The following is a 25,458-nucleotide window of genomic DNA, read 5'->3' as shown; positions in this document are numbered from 1 at the left end:
CGTCATCGCATTGTCAAAGTAGTGTGGATCCACAAGGCGAAGCCGAAATACTACTTTGACAATGCAATAACAAAATGTATGGTCAATAAGAGGAAACATTAAAAACTGATTTCAATTTGTTAATTTTACAATAACAATTACGACAAAAACTTCTCGTTTTAGTCCTATTTTTTATGATCAAAACAACCAACGGAAAGAGCGCGCGCTCGTTGACGCTCGTTGAGCTTCATCTGTATGTCTGTCCTCTTATTGATGATAAATAAATAACCAATCAGCGCGTAAGAAATGTCTAAGTTATTGTAAAAACTTTTTTACATATTTTGCAGTGCGACACGTCTAACCGTGGCCACCCAACTTATTTTTTGCTAAGGCCGTTAATCCTTTCCTGTCAAGTGTTTCAATCAAGTAAAAGAACTTTTACGATAGTATCCAGTATTAGCCAGCAAAAGGACCAAAAAGCAAAAGGCCATTTATTCAAGTTTTTGTCGAAAAAAGTTTAAATATTTGTGGTCACTCTAAGTGATTTCACGTGCAAATGCACTGTTAATTCTCGCTGTCTAATTGGCTACCTAGTAAAAAAATAAGTTGGGTGTGGCCACGGTTAGGCGCGTTGCACTGTAAATATTCACCTTTGAAAAGTTGCTGAACTCGTTTTTCACTGTTTTAGTCATTTCGTAACCAAAGTAACTGCGGTTGCCATAGCAAACTATTGTCAGAAGCGTTAGGAATGCACCGAATAAGAAGGCTTCGCGTACAAATGAAAACATCTTTTCCTCCTTTACTTGGTAGTCCTTTGCTTTTTTGAGCTCACTCTCCTCTGGAAATTTCGTATCATTCCTTTCCATATGAGTCTTAGAAGCAACTTGAGTTGTTCTTGAGGACTTTGTTGATATTTTTCCGCTGGATTCGTTTGTCTTGTTTTTATTTTGAAAAAATATGGCCATAAAGACTGCAGTTATGCATATTTTAACGGGTTGAACGACAAATAGATCTTCAGTAAATGACACAAGCATCGAAGAAAGCCAACGATTTGCAATATCCTTGCCCCATTGCAGACTGTATATAAACGTAAAGGATGCCGAAACAAGAATTGTTACAAAGCACAGCAGCCATGAGACATAAATAAAACCATGTGGTAACCAAAAGCGGTCTTTCACTGACTTCTGTTTAAAAAAGAAAATGTTTCGAGCTAAATCATTGTACGATGATTTGACTGTTGTGCTGGAAGTCAGGTGATCTTCCTGTTCAAGTATTCGTTCTTCATTTAAAGTGACTACTGCCGTACCTTCGGTCATAAGTGATGTGCAGTCCTGTTTATCGATTTTATAATTGATGCTGGGTCTTCGGGATTTAGGAGAATCATTCTCTCTCAAAATGGTCATTTCAGATGAATTTTTATTGTTGATACCAGCTACGAACGTTTTATATTCTTGGCTTCCATCAGCTTGTTTCTTACCTCTCCAATCCTCGGATGAAAAACATGTAATGTTTTGTTCATTTTCCGAAAATAGAGGTTGTTGTAAAATGACGGAACTGGCCGTTCTTGTATCATCACGAATACCTGTTTCACACGCATTATTATCATAATTCGTTTCAAATTCATCTGTTTCAAAATGGCTTATTTGATCACTTGTTACTAAGCATTCCTTCTTGTCATATACTCGGTCAATCTTGTTTTCAGTACAGCCACCAATATCACAGCATATATAGTTATATATCATTTGTTTAAATCCCGTACTTCTATGTTTCCTCACAGCATTTTTTGTACGACTGTTCCGAAACATGAATACAATTAATAATCCAACAGGAACAACGATCAAACTGCTGTAGACCCCAACAACTATTTGCCTTGAGTTGAATTTCAACGGACCTATCTGCACTCCGGGATCTGGGGTTTTTTCAAGCTTATAAAACATTGCGTTCACAACCATCGTAGAGAACAATACACATAAGCAACACGTAGCTCTTTGAAGACGTGTAAAGTTACTGTGTGGGGGTTTAGTAAACACGGACAACCAGATATGATCTTCGGTAATTTTTTTAGAAGTTTGATAATTAAACTTATACTGAAATGATTGCATTTGTAATGGTGATGTCGGGAGAAGCACCTTATTTATTCTTCCATCTCCTTTTTCTAGAGCAAACCAATCCCTGTGCAAAAATAGCCACGAAATGTCCCTTTGTATGTCTTTAATGATAATTTCCTCCAAGAACCAAGAAGGGCTTGATCCACTATTGTCATGCCAAACGTTCAGATAATCAATAGAACCCAAGCATTCAGGTAAGGTGATAATGAATTTGTCTGCATTGCCACTTGCTAACATAAGACGCGACGGTTCCATGTCTCTCGATAAAATAATACCATTACTTTTCGCTTGGTTTCCCTGTATTTCTATGACTACGTTGGCAGTTGTCCCACAATTTCTCCATATACCTGTGATAACAGTCATCTCGTAGTTGTATCCAGCACTCTCATTTACATTCACTTGTAATGGTGGACCAAACTGAAATATGCAACAATATAGAAAGCTATTTTGCTATCGGTTGCCACTTTCCTTTCACATACTGTATAAGCTGCATTAAAATTACTTCAAGAAAAGATCTTTATTTTCAAAACATTATGATAGACGCAAAATAAACTGGGGCTTAAAAGTATTAATGCATCGAACCTATTTGCTTTGTACGTTATGATTTACTATTAAAGTTAGTTAGGTTTATATCTCATTTCACATATAAGCTGCATAGGCAACAAAAGCTGGACAAGAATGAAGGTTTTGAATTTTTAAAAAACCTATTTAAAGAAATTACCTTTGTTGTGTCACGTCGATCTTCTCGTCTAGCGATGACAGCAGTCACCAGATAGATTAAAAGAAAAACCACAATAGTGCTCAATACTGCAACATTTCCTGTCTCGTCGAGTCTTAAAAGCTCGAGCAAGACCACATCAAAATCGATAGGATTAGGTGCAACTAACAGACTTCCGCCAAATGATGTCAAATGGTTGCAAAGACAATGAAGTGCTTCCAAACTGGAGTTGGATCCTGCCTGAAAAGTTCAATAGTATACAATTTAGCAAATAATAGTTTCCAATGGAGATTTTAAAAATCTCCTTTGGATGATGTGGGGGGGGGAAAGGCTTATTACAGTAGTCAGGGATAGACTACAAAAAAGGATTGAATATTGTCTTCCATCCATGGATGGTAAAAGCCTTGCAGATCTACAAGTTGCTATTGGCTTCATCACTGATTCGTTTTCTACGTTAAGACTATGCATAAAACCTGAAAGAAACGCATTATTATGCACTACAAGACAGGATAATTGGAAAAACAAGTTCAACAAGTATCGACTGCGGGATTTTCCATGGAGATTCCTTGTCACCACTTCTCCCCTGCCTAGCTTTTATACCGTTAACCTCAATGCTAAAAGACACTGTCACAAGCTGTTGCTACACCACGGGCAAAGAAGCCTGAGAGCCCAAATCAACCCGCCAGCTCTTTCACATGGACGAATTGAAACTAGTCTATACGCCCATCTTGAGATTCCTTTGCAAAACGTACGTCTCCTAGTACGTCTCCTCACAAATGATATCAACATGACATTTGGCCTAGAATTGTGCTAAAGCCATGTTCGAAAGAAATTGATTCGTTCAAGATTGGATTCCGGATTGCCTTCGCTCAGGGGAAGAAGGGGGCGTTAGTTTGTTAGCAAATCTGATTTACTCTTACCTTGCAGCCTTTGCTTGTCCACTTTGTTTTATCCCAAAACAAACAGGTATATTGCTGAGTAGATACCGAGTAGTTAACATCAGTTTTGGGGTCGTATCGAGGAATAACTGTCATGTTTTCCGGTTTTGGCGCATCTTTGGGCTCAACACAAGATCGTTTCTGACGTCCATGACCAAAACAGGAACGTTTTTTTCGTGAATGTGGATTGCTATCTAACAAAATTCCTACGTAGTATACACCTTTAAAGAAAGACGCAAGTGTGTTGCATAATTGCCTAATTCAGTAATACATGAAAAGCGGGATTTTCGTCAATATACCACTATCGAGTTTTCAAATTACCGACGTTATTTTCACCATTTACTTTAATCTAAATTGGGCTCCCTGTGATGGAAACTTGGGAATAAAACGATCAGTCAAGCTCTTAACATGGGATAATATCTAATTGTCGAAGCCAATACATTTATCTGTCTTTTTGGATAAAGAATTAAAATCAAGGACGATTTAAATGTTTTAGGTCTTTCTTTTCTTACTTTTTTGTTTTTGTTTTTGATTATATAAGTAATTTTCATCAAAAATAGAAAACGACTATCAAAGCCCTGTTACACGTTGAAACTTTTAGCTGAAACTTTTGTGCAACAGCGTTGGATTCAAGTTTCACAGGACTGATACATGGCGCAATTTAGGCTTTGTAAAACTTTAGTCGGTAGATAGTTTCACGAAAAGTAGTACTGCTTTCTACTTTGTGTGGCGAACAAGTTTCAGGATGAAATTGCGCTGTGTAACACCCACTAAGTAGTGTATACCCCCAGACATACAAGCGTTTGTAAATTTTTCAATTTTCAAGTCGAGTTTTCTCGGCGGATATAACACCTGACATAATGAATCTTTTTACGTTTTTATTCACGAGTTTCCATCACAGGGAGCCCAATTTAGATTAAAGTGAGTGCTGAAAATAACATCGGAAAAATTAAATAATTGATTCTTTTTTTAAAATTCGAGGACCAGATAATGTCCTCCGTAATATACGAAAGAGTATAAAAATTGATTAAAAAATCCTGTGCGGGAGAGTAGTAAGGTCGAAATTCGTTCTCGACCGAGTCCTACGCAGGTAAGAACCTTGACATAACATGGTAGAGGATGAGAAAAAAGAATTTGAAAAAATTGAATCCCCCATCGTAGGGATCATTTTATTTAAGTTTTTTGTGAAGTTAGAGGTTTAAAAGAGGATTAAATCGTGCTTTGAAGTGAGTTGTTTTTTCGATTATGGCATCATCCACTGTTTCTAATACGCGTTTGGCATTCTAAACCGACTGCATGGATAGCGCAAATGAATAAATTATAATATAATTATGTCATTTCCCATGTGTATTATTAACAAAAAACCTGTCCAATTAATATATATAAAATATAGCTACGTGACAATGGATTACCTTGTTTTTCAAGTAAGAGTGATGACAAAAATATGCCACCATTTTCCTTTTTACACGCCTTGAAAATTCGATCTGGTAAACAACGTGGAAGATCGGAAACGAGTTCCATAAAGTCTTTGTTACTTTTTGATGGTTTGTTCGAACGTTTCACGAGAATCTTTATTGGCGAATTCTGAACCGTGAAGATCTGTTGGAAACACACAAACATTATTTCAACATGATGTCTAGGCAAATCGCTGGAAAAGCCTGCTGATCTAAGAAAAAAATGTTATTTAATCATATAATCGAGAAAATTTGCAAAACTGAGGTGTCACTTGAGATTATGGATTTCCAGGCCACCATATGAAACAATAGCAGGGCTAATAAGATGTTGATAACAGTAACACAATAACTAAGGAGTTTTATATTTTTATTGCTATTGATGAACAGGTTTTTATTCATGGTCAGTTTTAACGTGCTTCTTGACACCTTATTTTTACGGGGGCGTCATTTCTATATCATTATTTTAGATCAGCTGGAATGTTGTTTCCATTCGTTACGTCATGCTCTAGCTCTCTGATTTTCCAAATGGTACTTTATAGTCTTATGTCGTTTCTGTATAATTTCAGGGACCGCTCATCACTTAGAAATTATCTAAAAATTAATGGCTGTTAAAGCCTTTGAACAAACTTGACCAGTCCTCTTTCTCGTGGATGATACCGCTGTTTTTGATCAACCCAGACTCATTGATACATTTTAGCTTCGTTAATAAGTTAGCTTTTCATACATGCCGTTAAAAGTCCGTAGGATTTCATAACATTGATATGGTTCAAGCTGCACATTCTTTACATTGCAGTTGACTCTTGTGAATAATTTGCTCTTAAGGTGGCTGACTATTTTTGCACGTTCGATTTGAGCCAGCCCACGATGTACGCGCTCTCAAAAACCGCTGAAAAATCACGCTTAATATTGAAGAACCATACACGTTTTGAACTTCAAGAGGGCAAAACCCTCAAATTTTGCACAGGACTCTATACATTTTATGAGCTTATTCGAACAAAACTCCTTAGAATCTAGGTTATATCATTTTTTTTAAAGAAAGCGTTGATCTTATGAATCTTTTTGCGATCACTTCCGGTTTGATTTTCGGCCGTAATCGGCTAAACAATTAAACAATCTTAATATAAAATACACTGTTAAAATGGGAATAAACAAAGCACATTATATGAAAAATCCAGTTAGATTGATGCACTAGTTTTGCGAAGCGAGCGAGAAATAAACCGTCCAAAATTCGCTCTGAATTATTTTGGATCCACCTTAACATATTTTCACTATTCACTTGAGAGGGTTTTTGAGCATGCGATAAACTTGCATGCACGTGTTTTATCTATTTTAAAACCAATCGGCTATGCGTCCTGGTTTTAAACTCAAAGAATCATTAATATTTGTTTATTAAACAGTACTTGTATTTAGTTTAAAAGCTTGATTACGTGTCGATCATGTGCAATGTTTTGGATAAACCCATGTTCACAAGAAAACATCTACTTATAAAGAAAATATAGAAAATGTGATATTAAAGAAATAGATAAAAACGTCTTAAAATTATAACCAACCTGAAGCTCCAATGCTTTGCCTGGATAGTCGACCAAAAACTTATAATTTCGTATTTGGTTTGGTTTTAAGAAAGAATGTTCCTGAGGTAAAGGGCTAGTTGAAGGATATGACCGTGGGATTGAAATTTGTATATCTTCTGCCAGTTGGTGAATAGTTATATCACCACCCTGGTCATTCCTTAATACTAGGCTTGAAACCTTTGAATCTGCAAGATTTACTGAGCTGTCCCATGTAAAAGGATTGAACTTTGTGTATGTCATCTGCAGAAATAAAATATAACACGTTATTGGCCACATTAGTAACGAGTGAAGTTATTGATAATTAATCTTATTACGAAAATATTATACCATGACGAGAAAGGGAACATTAAACTTAAAGGTCTCTGCAGTATGGCTTTGCTTGGCTAAGTAACAGCTAAATTATAAGCAATCAAAAACAAACAATTACAAAAGAAATATTTGTTTAGTAGGGACAAGCATCCCCAGTAACCATAAATTTCTTTGTAATTTTTGGTTTGTTTGGGAGGTTGCTATACACAAAAGGTAGCAAACTCAAAATGTTGAAGCTCCAGACATTTACTAATTTCGATGTACTCTTTCTTGTTATGGTGTTTATTTTTTAACTAGGTTGATTTGAAATCTCGTTCCCAGCTCTTAACTCGTTTCTAAAGTGGCCAATTGAGAATTTCATCAATCGATCCATTGCAGAACATATTCTATAATAAGAAGATGTAACTAGCTAAAAACTAGTGTGAGCTGCGTCGGTGTTTCTAATGAAACAGTAATGATGAAAAGGTAAATTATACACCGTGAAAAAGATGAAAAAACTTAATGACGTTTCGGACGCTAGTCCTTCGTCGGAGTAAAAGAGAAAGAAGTGGTAGAAAGGAGTGAATATATGATAGAATAAGACAAAAGAAACCAATGAGAGCAAGGTAGGCAAGGAAACAAAAACAAACAATCAAAAGACAAAAGAAAAGCTGGTTAGTTGAAAGTAAAGCGTTCATTAATCCCGTTGGGACTAAGAGTGCCCAATAGGTGAATATGAACTGGCGTCCGAAACGTCATTAAGTTTTTTCATCTTTTTCACGGTGTATAATTTTTCTTTTCATCATTACATATTCTATAATAAGTGATTACTAAACATTCATTGAAGATGATATTGGAAAGTAATCATCAATAAGACTTTTTACAATAACTTACCAATTTCTCGCGCGTTTTTTTTTTTTTTTTTTTTTTTTCATCAATAAGAGGACAGACAGATAAAGCTGACGTCAACGAATGCGCGCTCTTTCCGTTGGTTGTTTTGATCGCTAAAAATGAGAAGTTTTATCGGTTTTGCTATTGTAATAAACAAAAAGACATCAGTTTTTTATGCGTCTGTTCTCTTATTGACGATAAATTTCGTTATCACATCGTCAAAGTGGTATGTCGGCTACGCCTCGTGGATCCACACTACTTTGACGATGTGATGACGCAATTTATCGTCAACAAGTGGACAGACACATAAAAAACTGATGTCTATTTGTTAAGTTGAGCTTAGAAGTAATGTTTACCATTTTCAATTGCGTTTGCATTCATGTATCTTGCACAACCGTTAAACAAAAAAATGATATTCTAGAAACACGTGATCAATAAAATGGGAAAACATTAAGCCCAACCTAAAAAAATCCATAGTTCTTTTATCAAACATAATTTAATAAAGAAATTCATTCACCATTGCTGTACATTCACAGGCTAACCACTTTGATAAAAGCAATGTGTATTAATTCAATTCTATCGACAGGAGCATAATATAAATTATCAAATTGAGTGTTTAGCTTGTGGCTGGACCTTTCAATAGCTCATTGACCACTTTAGAGAGGAGCAAACGACTGGGGCGAGTTTTGAATTTTAATCTAATTAGCAAAAGAGTTTTTGTCATCTGATAATGCACCTCAACATAAGTAAGTATGTGAAATTTGGACGCGTTTCGTTAAAAAAGAACCAGAGAGTTATAGGCTTTCAAAAGTGTGAAAAATTTACAAAGAATGTACGTTTAACAAGTGTTCCATGTAACCATACATTTTCAAAAAAATTTTCACACTTTTTAAAAGTTGTAAACTCACTGGTTCTTTTTTAACGAAACGCGTTCAAATTTCACAGACGTACTTATATTGAGGTGCATTATCAGATGACAAAAGTTTTTTTTCTAATAAGATCAAAACTCGTCCAGTCTTTTGCTCATTTAGTCTAGATGTTTAGACTGAGCTGTTAGCTGACCTGACAATCGATAAATTTAAAATTTGCTACGGCTGAATCAAGAACATTGCCAGGTGGTAACACAAAACTTGTTCCTCCTTCTTCTATTTTCATGGCTTTCACATCTTGAGGTTTTTGTCTCCCGAGAACCATCGATAATGATGATGTCCTAACTACGCTGAGGCTTTCACCAATGACCTTTCTCTTCAACAGACTTTTTCCAACATTGTCTACAAGAAGTACTGCGTCCTCCGTAACATCAATGTTCTGTGGGTTAAATTATAGTTGATAATTGATATGTTGATTACACAATCTCGTACCAAGAGCCCTTCCTTCTTTCTAACTAAGTAATTTAATAACAATAATATTAATTTTTCTTCACAAACTTAGATTTATCGTTACCGTTTATTATCTCAGTGTTCTTTAAATTTTATTTCTTGAATGTCTTATTGAAAGTTTTGAGTTGAAATATATTGTTTACATTCAAGTTCTTGAGTACGCTTGTGAGCCCATACAAATTATGTCTCAAAAACACGGTTTTTGGATCTTTTCTCACAATAATGACTATCTAGGCAAAAAACAGAAGTGGATTCAGTTTATTCAACTATTCAAGGACTGTATGATATGGTTTAGATTGAATTCTATTGAAAAAAACCACCGTACTTTTTGAGTTGAATGTACGCTATTGGATGTATTTTACAAGAGAAAATGCATGACATAACCGAGGTCAAGCTAGAAAATCGTCTCTCCTTAAAAATAAAACAGAAACTGTCAAAAAAAAAACAGAAGTGGATTTGAAAACCCCGGGCTTTCCTGAACATTTTGGTATATAATTCATAGCAATTTGATAAAATTTAGAACCGTATTTTTGTTGATTTTATAAGCTCATACTATCTCTTGGCCTATACATTTGCCTCTTATGGTTACTTAGGTTTCGTAGCCTCGAAGACACGCTAACCACGGTAGTTAGCGAAAGGACAGAAGATTTACGAGTTATTTAGGATGTTTTGTCAAGCAATTTACTTGTGCTATATAACTTTACTTTTAAGAACGACCTTTTGCTTTGGAAAGAGAGGAAAAAGACCGAAAAGAGCAAATATTCCAAATGTATGGGCAATTTTTTCCAATTTTTTTCAATTTTTACGATAACTTGCACACCGTAAAACCTGAACGAACAAATAAAGTTTTTCCATTGTCTACAATCGTTTATTAAAACGACTTTTATCATTATTTTATAAATATAGCGTATGTTACGTTTTTTTTTTTTTTGTTTTTTTTTTGTTTTTTGTTTTTGTTTGTACAGAGCTTGATTTTCGCTATTTTTCTTCCAAAATTGTACAAATTGTAAAAACAAGCTCGGGACACCCCAGTTTTCTTTGCATTTTTGAAATCAGCATTAAATTTCAGGTTTAAAGAGTTTCAATTGGACGATGAATATTACGGGTAGTAACATACTGTAATAAGACAACGTTTCAATTTTGCATTTTGAATTTTGTGTTTATTTACCAGAATAGTCAGCCACATTAGGGCTTACAAACCTCCTGGTCACGTGACAGTTATATTGGCCACATTTCATTGTATGACATTAACCTTTGATTTGTTAGTTGATTTTTAGTAGTTTATAAAAAAATAGGTTAAAAACAAATTCCCCAAAACAGCATTTACATTACTATAGTCACCATTGAAAACATTGAAAAGGTTATACCATCAAAGCTAAGACCGAAGGGAAGCATGGGAAGACAAACAATTATGCTAATTTCATGCGTATTGCAGTTTTCCCTTCCTGTGCACATTTTATGCATCATGGCTTTGGCATGTTGTTAATCTTGGTCGACCGACTTTGCTCTACTGTGCATTTTTACATGTATATAAAAAGGTTATTACACAGAAAGTTGTGTAATACGGGTGTTTATTTTTACGAGTCATTTTAGTATTTTGACGAGCCCGTAGGGCAAGAGTCAACATGAATACAAAATGACGAGTAAAAATGCACACGCGTACACAATACTTATAAATTGTAATAAATTATTTATTACACGACCAAAAATCATTTAGCTTTTTACAAAGCTTTTCAGAACGAAAAAACGAAAAAACAAATGACGATTTCTTCAACCTGATTGGTTCTCGTAAAATAATCTGTTTTTCTATTGGCTCTCGTGAGAAAAACCCTTCAAATGTTCGGTAGGGGAAAAAGAGTTGTTAGTTTTTGAAATTTAGTCAAATAACAAAAAAGTTCCATAAAATATGATGAAGCGATTAAAAATTGATTGCCTAAACTGTCAAAACTGAAGGGAAATATTCCTAATGGCAAGTGAAAAACGAAAGCGTCGTTCAAAAAGATAAACCAGCCAAAATGAAGCGTAAAGTTTGATTTTTTTCTGCCTCGTGGAATTCGGTGCTGGCTTCATCACTCTTGGACATGCTTGGTTTTTGGTCGCTTAAAAGGCTCAAAGTCACTGCTATCTGATTTTCTGATTTTTATGAAAAAAAGCGAGAGAAATTGATCCAGCTCTTATACTAGCACTTCAAGAATGTCTCGAGAGTCTTTGGCAACGTCGACACGCCATCTCTGGAAAATCTTGAGGTCAGACGCCGTCTTTTTCACTGTGTTTTGGTTTTAGTTTTCTCTCGCCAGCATCCAATTGCTGCTGTTGTGGTTGTGGTTCTGTGTTCTCGTTAATTTTTCCATCAAGTGTGAAATTTGGAAGGTCTTCATCCGAAAAATCTATGTCGCATACCAGGTTTTTAAAAGCGTCGTCGTTCATTTTTCCCATACGCTTGCGTATGTGTGCGCGTGAGCGCTAAACTGGTTAAAACCAGTTTGAAAACCGTGTAATGTGGAATTCCAAACCATGTAATACGGTCTCATATTTGCACTCGTTTTGGCCTTTATTTGCACTGAAAAGCGCACGGTCGTATAATAAATGCAAATATAATACAAATTTCGGAGTACCCAAAATCCTTTTCGATCTTAGCTTCGATGATATGACCTTCTCGGACCCGACTACGTTCTTTCAATTAGTTGTATTTCTTTGTTTGTGTTTGCTGGCGTAGTCATTTGACTCAACACGGCTAGTCTTTCTATTTCACTCTCGCTTGTCATTACGTTTTCCATCGTTTTTTTCTCTCTTCGTTTTACTCCGCTTCATTTTCCATCAGGTCAATAAAAAGGAAAATCGTTAATTATATGCACCTGTTTGAGCTGTTTGGAATCATGCTTTTCTTTGTTTACGTCTGCTTTCTTAGAAGCCGATTTCATCATGTTGCCAAGACTCAGTGCAAGGTTTTCACCGCTAGCGTCTATTAGATTGTCTTCTGCAGCACTTTGGTCCTTTGACTTTTCAACCAAAAGATAAGTCATCTCCTTTAATGACTTGATGGTTTCATTCTTTTAAAATAAAATTGTAAACCATTAACGAGCAAAAGGGTTTTGGGAGCAACAAACAAAGACTTTTTGCAGCCTTTTACTGAATATTGCATTCTGTTGTTTAATTTGGCCACTATTGCATGAAGCAACAGTTAGGGTCGTGATAAAAATATAGCACAGTCTATATAATATTACTTTACCAACTTACTTTACCAAGTTCCATTCAGTTTTCATTATGAGTGCATTATGATAGTATTTACCTGTGTTTCTAAAGAAACTTCATCGGGGTTTGTTGTTGCGCGGCCGATGACCGATGTGATCTGAGTTAAAGTTTGAAGGTTTTCAACTTTGACGTTTAAGGTCATTTGATTTATTATTCTATCAATCAGCTGAAATAAATGTTCAAAGTCGTTAATTGTGTAGAATGTCACATTGGTATTCATGTTATTTTTCATATCATATATTGTTTTTAAAACAAAATAAAGGTATTTGATCTTTTCAGACGCACACGCCGCAGATTTTACCACTACATGTTCAATACTGCAATAATTTTATCTATTGGCACCACAGGTAGCCCAAGCTTGGTTTCTGTGGTGTCCTATTATAAGGAAATGTATGGAGATTCATCAAAAATTTCAATAAAATCATTGAAACGTGAAATAAAGCCCCAAAATTTTACCCGATCATTGAGAAATAGCACTTCTTTGGCTCTGCGTGGTTATTTTTTGAATTTAGCCCGTTTTAAGATTTTTTCCCACGCTGGTGGGAGGGAAAATCTTAAAACGGGCTAAATTCAAAAAATAACCACGCAGAGCCAAAGAAGTGCTATTTCTCAATGATCAGGTGAAATTTCGAGGCTTTATTTCACGTTTCAATGATTTTATTGAAATTTTTGATGAATCTCCATACATTTCCTTATAATAGGACACTACAGAAACCAAGCTTGGGCTACCTGTGTTGGCACCAGTTCCTTACAGAGCGAGTATAAATAAGGTTGCTCCCAGATCTACCACCCGCTGTCTCGAAAGGACTTCGACGTTGTAATTGATTTGACTCAAGGTCCGAACCACACTATAACGTGGTAGCGACAACTAGACGTGTCGACCATTTACCAATGGTCTTTGCCAAAAAACTAGCTAACTCGCGTTAGGTTGTTTTAAAACAGTCTTATAAATGTCTTGGAATTGATGACAGTCAATCCCAGCGTTCTTCTCTCCCACAAAAAACAATTCTCTTAAGGAGGCTCTAGGTAGTTTTTGTCTGGCACACCTAGCCGCATTGAAACGGCTACAACTTCGTCTTGAATAACTCGATCTCTAAGCACTTTTCACACAATGTAAGAAAAGGATTAAAGGTTTCAAAAATTATAAATTAGTTTAAAGCGGCCTTTTCATAATGACGTAATGATGACATAGTAGAAATAGTTTACCGCTTATGTTCTCGAAAACTAGACCTAAACTTTCAAAGCGACTTGCACCAGTCGATAGTATTCATCAAGGCTCCCAACATATTGTAATATAAAAGAAAAATGTATGAGAACCTTTTCCAAATATTACGCGATGAATATTTTCATGGACTTTAACTGTTATTTCCAGCGTGTCAACTTTATACCCTCAAAATCGGGACTTTAATTTAGTGGAATCAATATTTTTAGTAGCTAGAATATAGGTACGGATATAGACACTGTCCTTATTGAGTATGAATCAAATTGTGACTTTCTTTCTAACGTTATGGATTTTTTGATATGAAGCTAAATGACCCCATTTGTTATCAAAAGCGATAGGAAATATCGATGAAAGCGGCATTCAAAAAATCGTGTGAGCTGTGAGCTGTACTGCCTCAGTGACTTCAATCATAGCTCAACCTCCTGTGAGTGGTACTGCCTTAGAGCAACTTCCATCATAGCTCAACTTTCTGTGAGGGTAATTGGTATCCTTATATAATATGCAGTTTGCAAAAATTATAGCTACTAAGAAAAACTATATCATTTTATTATCATGCGGATTCTCTGGTGACACTCAAATTTAAATATTCTACGGCCTTAGAACAACGTCCGACATAGCTCAACCTCCTTTAAGTGGTAATGCCTTGCCCAACCTCCTGTGAGTAGTAATTCCTTAGAGCATCTTTCATCATAGCTCAACTTTCTGTGATAGTAATTGGTATCCTTATATAATATGCAGTTTGCAAAAATTATAGCTACCAAGAAAAACTATATCATTTTATTATCATGTGGATTCTCTGGTGACACTCAAATTATAATATTATATATTTTTAGAATATATGAAATCAAAATGTGAATATGGTTGCTGCATACCTTAGTTTTTTCTTTCTCATCAATTTCACTTTGGTTGGCATTTGACATTGTTTCAAGAGCTGCGTTAGCTAATTGGGTTGCCATCTTTACATCACCAGTTTTAAGCAACGTCTCTACGTTACTCGACGCTTCATCCACAGCCGTTTTTATGTTGTTGCTGCCTCCAGGTTTAATTGGTTCAACCTGTCACAAAGGAATTCAAATTTGCAAGTAAAATAAATTTAGGCAATGCTTATAAGCGGAGCTCCTATGGCTTTAGGCCTAGGAAGCCCAATTTAGATAAAACTTTAAAGGTGAAAATAAAATCGCGGGAAAAATGACTTTAATTCAACTTGACACATAGTGTGATAGACGGCCTTAATCGCTCACTTTACTGATCACTTATTTTGCTCATTGTGACTTTCTGACCTTTCTCTATTGAGAATAAAAGCAATTTTTTCAGCCCAAGATCCCACTTTTTGACCCCTTGAGCATCGTGTATCTACAATCGTGTTTTTGCCGCAATAAAATAACAAAATAAAGAAAATTGGATAGTGAAATTTCGGCTATTTAGGCCCTGAATAACAAAACCAAATGTGTTAGTTAAAAAAATTTTGAAATAATTCATTCATTAAAATATTTCATTCCTTTTATGCAAAAACTAGCCTTCGATTTTTACCAGTTTTCATCGGTTCCCGGAAAAAAAAGGATGAGTCCGTGACGAAAGACAGTAATGAAAGCCATTTCAAGTAAAACGTTTAATGCCATAAATCGCGAGGCCGTTCTACTCGATGAGTAACCAATTTTTCTAATAAGCAATTTAGTATTGGATGAGGTTGAACATCTTATCGTAAATTATCAAGACTAAGGCCGTGTTATAAACAATTTTATAAAACAGCCGAGATCTTGGTAATATTCAACACCACGCAAAAACCGATAATAATAATTCAATAATAATTTTATTATACATTTTGTAAACTAAGAATAAGGATTTAGTTGTGCTTCCGAAGAAATAGTAAACTTATTTCAATGTCCATGGTGACCTTGAATAAACTTGACGTGAATAGTCAGTAAAACCTACAGATAATACATTAATTTCATCATGTCAAATTCACACGATATCAAGGATTGGCTGAGGGCCCTCGGCAAATCAGAAGCAAGGTAATGATTAAAGTTCATGAAAATGTTTTTGCTACTTTCATAATATAATAAATATCACAAGCCAAGTTAGAGACTCTGCAGTACCAATACAGAATATTTTGCGTCATTGTAACAACTGATTCATCGGTAGATACATTTTATCATGTGAACTGAGGGTTAGCATACTCGTATTAAATGGTGTATTAAGATGGCGCACAAATAAAGTAATAGTAGTATGTCAACGATTTTTGGTTTTTGCAAAACATGGAAAAGATAGGTAAATTTTAATTCACACCTCTCTTTAAAAGTAACACGCTGGTACAGATGTGCTATAAATGTCAATGAATCAGCTAAATACTCAAAGTGCTTTTTAATTAAGTTCATTTACCTTGACCTTTATTTCATTCTTCGTAAAAGCCGAAAACGAGTCTATAATAAGAAATGTTATCGTGATTATGTAGCCATCTTCTTTTTTGCCAACAGGAAGCTTGCTTTTTACTTGTTGGTCATGTCCATATGAAATGACACTTGTCAATCCCGGTGCAGTCACGTAGTAGAATTGATACGTCAAAGGCTTATCATCATCCTGCCAGTTCTTATTTAGGAGAACAAAATATCGTCAGTAAAAATATATAGTAAAAATATTATGAATTTTATGGAGCTGACTAGAAACATTATTCATATATTATAAGCAATAATTTGACAGTGCTGTTCAATTCAGTTGGAGCTGGCTTAAATGGAGGCTTCTAATAAACATAGATAGATATTCGAACCAAAGCTATGCAAGATGAATTGAAAAAGCGGTGCTTAGCTTATGATGTTAGAAAAATAAAAGAACATTCAAACATAGCATGGAAAAGAAGTAGACATGGACGCTCGATAATCATTTTTTCAACAGTTTGAATTTTATCAACACTTTGAAAAAATAAAAAATAAAATAAAAACGCTTGCAAGTAAACAATTTTTATTATATAAACTATAGTCGTTTACAAAGATTTCTACAACTGAGAAATTTCGTATTTCAACACATGTAAACATCCTCTTATGGTTTCTTAGGTTTCGTAGCCTCGAAAACACGCTAACTATTAGTTAGCGAAAGAACGGAAGATTTACGGGTCATTAGGATGTTTTGTAACGCAGTTTACTTGTGCTATATAACTTTACTTTTAAGAACTACCTTTTGCTTTGGAAAGAGAGGAAAAAGACCGAAAAGAGCAAATATTCCAAATGTATGGGCAATTTTTTCCAATGATACGATGATTTTCACATGTTAATTATATCCAATCAGTTTTCAGTATTCTTTGACGTCATTGCTCTCACAGACGCGGGAAAATCCCAGCGCCCGGCAGCTTTGTCTCGTATATGGTAGCAAAGATTGCTCACTGGATCGATAATTTTGTTAAAATTATCGAAAATTAAGTTCAAAGACATGGCTGGAAGGTTTTTCACATTTGATTTACAAGACGTCATAGATTTTATCGAGGAGGAGGAAAGTGCAAACACCAAAAAAAACAACAAAGAACGACCTGTCGCTCATTCAGTTATTTCTCACAACTGAGAAGGAGACTCGACCGATTGAAGAGAACCTCAAGAACTCGACTCGTATTTGTGCAAATTTTTGCTATCAGTCAGAAAGAAAAACAGTGAGGAATATGAACCAACAACCCTACGAGGGTGAACAGTCTAGAGTTGAACTTGATTTGGGTTTGTTTACTAGAGACTGTATTTGTAAATTCTCGGTTTTATGTAATAAAATTCCATTGTTTCGAAAAAATAAACAGTGCTATGGTTTATATAATAAACAGAAAAATACATGGCCGCTTTGAGGTATGGAAGTTATCTTCTCGTGTTCAAATTAAACACTCGAAGATATAAACTTCCATATCTCCGCGCGACCATGTATTATTCTCTATATAATTAATGAAAGGAGAGGGGAAAAATATAGTGGAATTAATCACAGCAAGGGGTTTTTAAAGTCTTATGTACTTGTGACTTGCTAATTTTTATCTCGCTGAGTTTATCGTGACATTTATATGAAAAGAGCATTAGTTTACTGTTCCATACCTGACAGGCAAACTCGAATTGAGTCTCAAGACCGGTCCCTGAAAGTGGCGAAATGCTGCAACTTCCCTTCATAGGGGGCGAGTTTGTTTTGAATATGTAGGAAGATATTCCAGGAACAACTCCGATGTCATCTACATTAACGTTGACGGTTAACATGAATGTTTGATCAGGATCAAGGACGCCTTCCTTAATAACTGCGTCAGATGAGGTAAGGGGTGTAGAAAATTTATCTTGTAAGTTTGATACATCTATCCAAGAATCCTTTCCGCCTTTCTTTTTTAACGACCACTGATAACGAAGTTGCTTACTACAAGCTTCTGTTGGTGCACTACAATTGGTTATGACTTTGATGCGAGATGAAGGATTGACTTTTGATGCACAGTTGATTCGGCAGCTGAAACATAAATTAGACATTTTGATCAGTGAATTCAAATCCACGAAAAAATAAGACAAGCTCCAATCGACCAAAATATTGTGTAATCGTTTCGCAGGTAAGCATTTTTTTACGAAAAACGATAACATTGCACCATGGAAGTTAATTACAAGAAGTGGACGTTTGTTCTACGCAGAACTTTCTTTCTCTAGTTTTAAAAAGTACTGAGTACATATTTGGTTTTTGAGTCTGATTAAATTCCGAAAGTGGTCCCGGACTCGAATTTTATAAATTACTTTTAAAGATACATATTTACTAGAAATAAGAGATTTTTCCTTGGGAATCAAAATCAAAATAACCATAATTGGCCAGTGAATGTGTGTACTAAAAGGCTTTGGTCCTAGTATGGCACTCCCTAATTAATGATCACCATGCTGACCTAAGTACTTGCACACCCTGTTTTTCTGGCGTTGAGGCAAAAAACAAAAACAGTATCATTCGACGTTAGAAGCCGGATATGAACCGGGACCTTAGCTATCAATTTCCGCCAACTGATACAATCGTGCAGTTTAGATCTGAGAACGAAGCTGCGCGCCAGAACTCACAGGATTGATAAAGACTTTGGACTGGTTAGAGGTCGATCAAAAGCTCTGTTGCTTGCTTTTTTTATCATTAGCTGCCGAGTAAGAACATCCTTTAAATTTTGAACAATGTCTCAACAGAGGAATCTTCACTCAAAAAAGCTTGCTTTTCTCTGGTAGAAATAGGGCGTCATTGACCTCTACTACCAGACTCCCTTGCACACTTTCTTTTGTTCAGTTAGTTATCACCAATTCTCTTACTATTCTCAGTCATGAGAGAATAAAAATCTAAATAACAAAGAAAATTCGCGAAGCATCTTGGTAGTAGAAGACAAATGATGCCATCATGCAAACGTCCTATTGGTGCCTATTCCCCATTCTGAAATTCAAAGGAAGACTGGTGCCGAATCCACGCCGCTTGGAATTCTGGGGCGGAATTTAGGGACGCAAGATGGCAGCTTGAGAGAAAGTATGGGGAAATACGACTGTTGCGTTCCGAATTGTACAAATAACTGGAGAAATTCTCCTGGGTTGAAGTTCCAAGCGCTTGCGGGAGATCCTAAGGTTCTTAGGGAATACAAACGGCTGATAAGAAACGATAATCTCAGAGTATCCTCGACGAGCACAAAGATATGTGGTAAACACTTTCCAGGAGGAGAGAGATGTAGTCATACTCAGTTGCCATCGATATTCACCTGGTCTAAGACCATAAACGACGTGAAATTGTCAAAAATGAAGTACCAAAGAAAAGTAAAATACCAGGGAGTTCCACTTCAACAGTTATAGAATCGACAGTGACTTCCATAAACATGGACGATCAACATATCTTCGAAGAAAGAAAGTGTTTACCACATATCTTTGTGCTCGTCGAGAACCTTAGGATCTCCCGGAAGTGCATGGAACTTCAACCCAGGAGAATTTCTCCAGTTATTTGTACAATTCGGAATGCCACAGTTGTATTTCCCCATACTTTCTCTCAAGCTGCCATCTTGTGTCCCTAAATTCCGCCCCAGAATTCCAAGCGGCGTGGATTCGGCATCAGTCTTCCTTTGAATTTCGGAATGGGGAATTTAGGAAGCGATCTTCATTAGTCAGCCAACAGTCCACTGAAGGAGATAGGCACAGAAGACTCATGCTTTCAGATGCGGAACACTTACATAAAAGCAAGAGAGTATGAAGTAAGTTGCCCTATGATTATTATTTGAAAAATCTCAGTACTGTTAAACCCACGCGCAGCCTGAACTTATTTTAGCATGTGATTCCTGAACTGATAGGTCAGATTGTAGTGTCGTCCTGAGTTCAAAGACTTTAAACTTGAGCAAAACCAGTACTAAAAGTTAAGAAGAAACTTTAAGATAGCCGAAAGTATAGTTAAATAGACTCTATTAAGGTATCAGGGTACCCCAGCGACCAATGTACATTCAACTCTTAATAGCGCAAAACCTTTTAATCAAATCCTCAACAAAGTATACATTTTCTGAAAGCTGAATAAATGTAGAAACTATTTCTTTTTTCCCTTTTGTAGAATATATTTATCCTTTAAGCTAGAGAGAATTATTCAAATTTTCATCGTGGCATCTTCGCGGAGTTCGATGACAGCCGGTAATGATCGGAAACCAATGCTTATTACCTTTCCAAGATCACAAGACATCACTTGTCAAAAGTGTGTCTCCGATTTTTGATTAATTGCCCCGTTGCTTTCTTAGACCCTCTTAAAGTTATGACGCTAACAAAACGAAGGCCAAAAGCGTCCAAGATCAAACAACAGTGGCCGATAGAGACGTAACGACAGATCGTTGACAAGTGATCTCAACATTAAATCGAAAACTATTAAAGCTAAAAAGTCGTTTTTCGTTTATTTCTCGCTATTAAAAAACGCCATTGGAAAATCATTTTTGGAAAATGATAGCTTATCGTGCATTCCCTCGCAAAATGTAAAAACCTAAAAATCGATCTTTCATAGCAATTTAGGGGTACCCTGATACCTTAAGATATTAACTATGCTGAAACTGTCACGCTGCTCGGAATAGAATGCTATAAAACATAAAAACTCTAATACACCGAACTGAGCATCTGGCGAAGAAAATAAAATGCCCTTCAAGCAGGTAAAAAAATTCTTTTTTTTACAGGTTTGAATCTGTTCAAACACTAAATTTTCGCTGTTTGTTCTTGGCCGATATTGTGAATATATTCCTATTGTTTTTTGGGGACTTTAGAAGCTGAAAAGTTCAGCATGACTTATAAATAAAAAATTCAAGGCAAAAATACGAAAGCAAGTTCTAGTTCTAAGTCTGCAAAAAGTAAAATACCGTTTTTTGGCAAGCTAAATATATTTTCAAAATGTTAGAAAAATCTCTAGCCTTTTGGTATTTTTTCCTCGTTAATGACAGTATGGTTTCGTCAACTTTCATTTTTTATTCGATGGAAAATGGTTTGTTCTGACATGTATATCAGATTCGTCTTGCTCATCATCTCCTTCATGACTTGAACTTAAACTTCCTTTAATATCGAAAACGCTTTTAGCTGAGAAAAATGCTTTTTTCGCTGTCTTTACTGTAGGTTCTTCGCTATTTTCATTGCTATTTGTATCCCTGTTTTCTTGCCTGTCGTCTTCGATGTTTTTAGTTTCTTCGTATACTGAAAATCATCCTGATTTGATCATCTTCAATATTCTTTTACAATTTTATTAGTATTAAAGTTTAATTATCTGTGAAGACTATATTCAAATCAACAAAGATTCTGAATCTTTCTTTCGTCGTACTCGACTCAAAGCTTTTTTTCATGCTGATAATTCTTCGACAAATACTTCTGATCGTGATATTTTTCAACTCCTCAACCCGCGTAAATCTAATTGGATTCCCCCTGAGGGCTAATTTGCTTCTTTAGATTTATTCATTAACAAATGTCGTCACGATCTTTCTACTCTCAACTTTAAACGTAAACTTAATTTTTCCAACCTTTCCACTGATGAATGGACGGCACTTCGTAATCTTCGCTCTCGTACTGATATCACCATCAAGCCCGCTGATAAAGGCGGTGCTATTGTCGTTTGGCGCACCGATGTGTACAAAGAGGAAGCTTTACGCCAACTCTCGGACACCAATTTTACCTTGAAATCAACAAAGACCTCACACCTACCTACCAGCAAACTGTCAAAGACACTATTAACTCTTTTATTTCTGACGGCAGTCTTCCAGCTACTGCCAACAATCTTATCATTAACACTCCCCGCACCTCTCATGTTTACTTTTTACCTAAAATTCACAAACCTAATAATCCTGGCCGTCCTATTGTATCAGCTTGTAGTTGTCCCACCGAACTTATTTCTAGCTTTCTTGACTCTCTTATGTCACCTATCGTTCAGACTCTACCCACCTACATTAAAGACACTAATCACGCCCTCAGGATTTTTAATGACTTTCATTTTCAAAATTCTCAATCCAAGTTTTTATTTACCATGGATGTTAAATCTTTATATACCGTCATCCCTAATGATGAAGGTCTCAATGCTCTCAAACATTTTTTTGATCTTCGCACCGTTTTAGAACCTAGCACTCCTACATTATTGCGTTTAGCTGAACTTGTTCTCACCCTTAATTGTTTTGCCTTTGGCGACCGCTTTTTTCGACAGATTAACGGTGTAGCTATGGGCATCAAAATGGGACCTAGCTATGCTAATTTTTTTGTTGGCTACATCGAGCAACAGATTTTTGATCTCTATCCAGGCATTAAACCTGAGCTTTTTGGTCGCTACATTGACGATTGTATTGGTGCTACTTCTTGTTCAAAACAAGACCTAGATACTTTTATTCTCTATGTCAATTCTTTTCACCCAGCTCTTGAATTCACTTGGGACATTAGTGAAACTTCTGTCACATTTCTTGACATTTCAGTGAGTATTTCTGCTAATCATCTCAATACCACTATTCATTATAAGCCCACAGACTCTCATTCATATTTACTTTATTCCTCCTCACACCCTAAACACACTCTCAATTCTATTCCTTTTTCGCAATTCTTACGTTTGCGCCGTCTTTGTAGTGACGACACTGATTTTTCTCACAAATGTCAAGAAATGCGTTCCTTTTTTCTTAATCGTGGTTACCCTATTACTGTCATCGACCGTGCTATGCTTAAAGCTTCTTCCATAGATCGTAACACTGCTCTCACCCCTAAATCACGCAATTCTAACCTTAACCGCATTCCATTCACTATCACTTACCATCCTATTAACAACTCTATCAAACCTGTCATTAATCGTAACTTCAATTTACTCAACTCTGATCCCACCACGTCCAACATTTTCAAAGAACGCCCTCTTTTTTCGTTCAAAAGGGACCGTAATTTACGCTCTTTCTTAGTTAAAGGTGTACTTCCTTCTAATAAAGAACCCGGTACTTTTCGCTGTTCTCGCAAACGTTGCTACACTTGACTCTTTGTTGCTTCACATACTTCTATTAAAGGTCCCAAATCCACCTTTAATATTACAGATCATTTTGATTGTACTTCTTCTAACGTCATCTACTGCATTCAATGTTCACGCTGTAACATGCTCTATGTTGGAGAAACTGGCCGCCGATTAGGTGATCGTTTTAGAGACCACCTTTACGACATTCGCAAGAAAGATTTATCTAAACCAGTTGCTCGGCACTTTAACTCTGTTAATCACTCTGAGCTTAATGCTATTGTTTTTGGTCTGTGTTTAACCCACTGCAGCAACAATCATCGTAAAACAAAAGAAATGCGCTTAATTCATTCACTTGGCACCGTTAATCCCCACGGGATGAACGAACGCTTCGCTTATAATTAAGTTATTTCCCACCTATTGTTGTTTTCGATCCTTTTGTTTTCCTTTGTTAAATGGCTTGCTTTTTTCTTATTGGTTTGTTTTCTCTCTCCTCTACTATATAAACATCTCTCTTACTCTTACTTTCTATTGACTCCGAAGAAGGACTAACGTCCGAAACGTCAGTTACTATTTTCACTACGGTGTATAACTTATCATTCTACGATAACTGTGAAGACTATATGACTAGACTATAATATATGTGGTTCGAGTCCCGCGATAACCCAACTGAGGCAAATTTTTTAATCTGTTTATACACACGATGTAGCATACACTTCATCTGATCTTGCAGACATTTTAATTTACTCGTCAGAAACTAAATACTTTCGCTCGCATAGAATTTACTTTTTTCTGACCAATCAGGATTCGCATGATAAAAATAGTTCAGGCTGCGCGGGAAGCTGAAAATATTTTCAAATAATTTTCATGGAAGATATGCTCTCTTATTTTATAATTTCTTGATAAGAGTCATGAGAGTGTTATAAGTTTTTTAGATGAGCAAGAGTTTTTTCCTTATCCAGTTCAGTGGTTAATGGATCGCTAACATGGTTTACATAACGTGATATCGATGGATCCACCCGATAGTGATGAATGTTAATGAGTTTTAAAATACCTTATTGATATTTGCAGTGGATCTCCTTCCACGACATCTAGTATTTGGTCAAAGGAGTCTTCTCTGCCGGTTGCTTTTGATACAAAAAGTCTGATAACATACGAATTATTAACCGACATTTTACGAGTGTCTATAGTAACAACACGTTCGTTACTGTTTAGTTTACCAATACCGGTATCAAAACATCCACCTTTACCCTTGGGTCCAAGAGGGAAAACAACGGACATGCTTGCAGGTTCGGAAGGAAAGCTTTCTCCCTTTTTCTTGCATAGCCATGTAAATGTAATTCCAGAAAAGTCACCAAATTCAACATCAGGATCGTAGGAAGCTGATGCATCAATTTTCACGTCTTGACCGTAGCCACGTTTGACATGAGAACCACCTATTATTCCTGCAACAATAGGAGTTTCTGTAATTTCAAAGAACCTGAGGTCAGAGTTGAAAAAATTGTCTTGAATATTTTTCATCGAAACGCGAAACTCAACTAAGTACGATCCATACTTGAAGGTACGCTTTTTAATATTCAACTCGGCAGTTCCTCTGAGATATAAAGCAGGTGTACCAGGAGAAACCAGTACATAATCGCTTCCAAGTGCTTTAAGCTGCCAAACATTCCATAAAAAAGATGTACTACTGGAACTATTGCAGTTCATCTTAACATCTGTTTGTACTATAAACCCCTCTGAACGGTTAATCCGGGTCGGTGTATTAGGGAAAACTGCTAAGTTAGTGATAGCTACGTTTGGTGGACGGCAGCCTACACCTGTAAAGAAGATATATCATATTATCAATTACTAACGATAATAGGTATACAAATCGGCTTTAATGGTGATATTTGGCTTCTTTGGTCATCTTGTTTTGCATCCCATCCTCATGTCCCAAAATAATTGGTATTTCGGAGATAGCTAAGTAGAAAAAAATTAAATTAGCTTATCGTATAGAAATAAAGCAATATACCTTTAATGTTGAACGAATATGTCGTTTTGTCAAATTTTAAGCTACCCAAAACCCCTAAATGTATTTTGTCTTTAAGTGTGCTGTTGACATTCGAGACAGAGCTTATTTTCATAACATCAAATTCTGTTGTAGCTTGTACACTTCCAGCCCTAAAAAGGTAAAAGGGTGAAATAAAATGAACAATAGTCCAAGAGAGCGTTAAGAACTTACTCACTTGTCAAGTTACTTCACGA

General features: G+C 35.9%; 1 protein-coding gene and 1 pseudogene across 1 annotated transcript in view; one reads left to right on the top strand and one right to left on the bottom strand.

Annotated features, from left to right (window-relative positions):
* The window catches only part of LOC116289550 (polycystin-1-like protein 2), a 38,617-nt gene that overhangs the window by 7,196 nt on the left and 5,963 nt on the right, over nucleotides 1–25,458 (bottom strand). Inside the window, exons 4-16 of the mRNA XM_089032003.1 lie at nucleotides 25,226–25,374; nucleotides 24,269–25,031; nucleotides 17,856–18,249; nucleotides 16,180–16,386; nucleotides 14,673–14,855; nucleotides 12,616–12,744; nucleotides 12,182–12,376; nucleotides 9,010–9,255; nucleotides 6,748–7,008; nucleotides 5,156–5,342; nucleotides 3,726–3,964; nucleotides 2,809–3,045; nucleotides 630–2,504 (exon numbers count right to left, since the gene is read on the bottom strand). Of these exons, the coding sequence (XP_088888129.1) occupies nucleotides 630–2,504; nucleotides 2,809–3,045; nucleotides 3,726–3,964; nucleotides 5,156–5,342; nucleotides 6,748–7,008; nucleotides 9,010–9,255; nucleotides 12,182–12,376; nucleotides 12,616–12,744; nucleotides 14,673–14,855; nucleotides 16,180–16,386; nucleotides 17,856–18,249; nucleotides 24,269–25,031; nucleotides 25,226–25,374 (5,065 nt within the window). The remainder of the gene's footprint in view (nucleotides 1–629; nucleotides 2,505–2,808; nucleotides 3,046–3,725; nucleotides 3,965–5,155; nucleotides 5,343–6,747; nucleotides 7,009–9,009; nucleotides 9,256–12,181; nucleotides 12,377–12,615; nucleotides 12,745–14,672; nucleotides 14,856–16,179; nucleotides 16,387–17,855; nucleotides 18,250–24,268; nucleotides 25,032–25,225; nucleotides 25,375–25,458) is intronic.
* On the top strand, nucleotides 22,389–23,747 carry LOC148910214 (uncharacterized; annotated as a pseudogene).

Source organism: Actinia tenebrosa, unplaced genomic scaffold (genome assembly GCF_029948245.1).
Source record: "Actinia tenebrosa isolate PJP-AT-01 unplaced genomic scaffold, QUT_ActTen_1.0 PGA_scaffold17__23_contigs__length_9995812, whole genome shotgun sequence".
In the NCBI taxonomy this organism is placed as follows: Eukaryota; Metazoa; Cnidaria; class Anthozoa; order Actiniaria; family Actiniidae; genus Actinia; species Actinia tenebrosa.
This window is presented reverse-complemented; position numbering and strand designations above follow the sequence as displayed.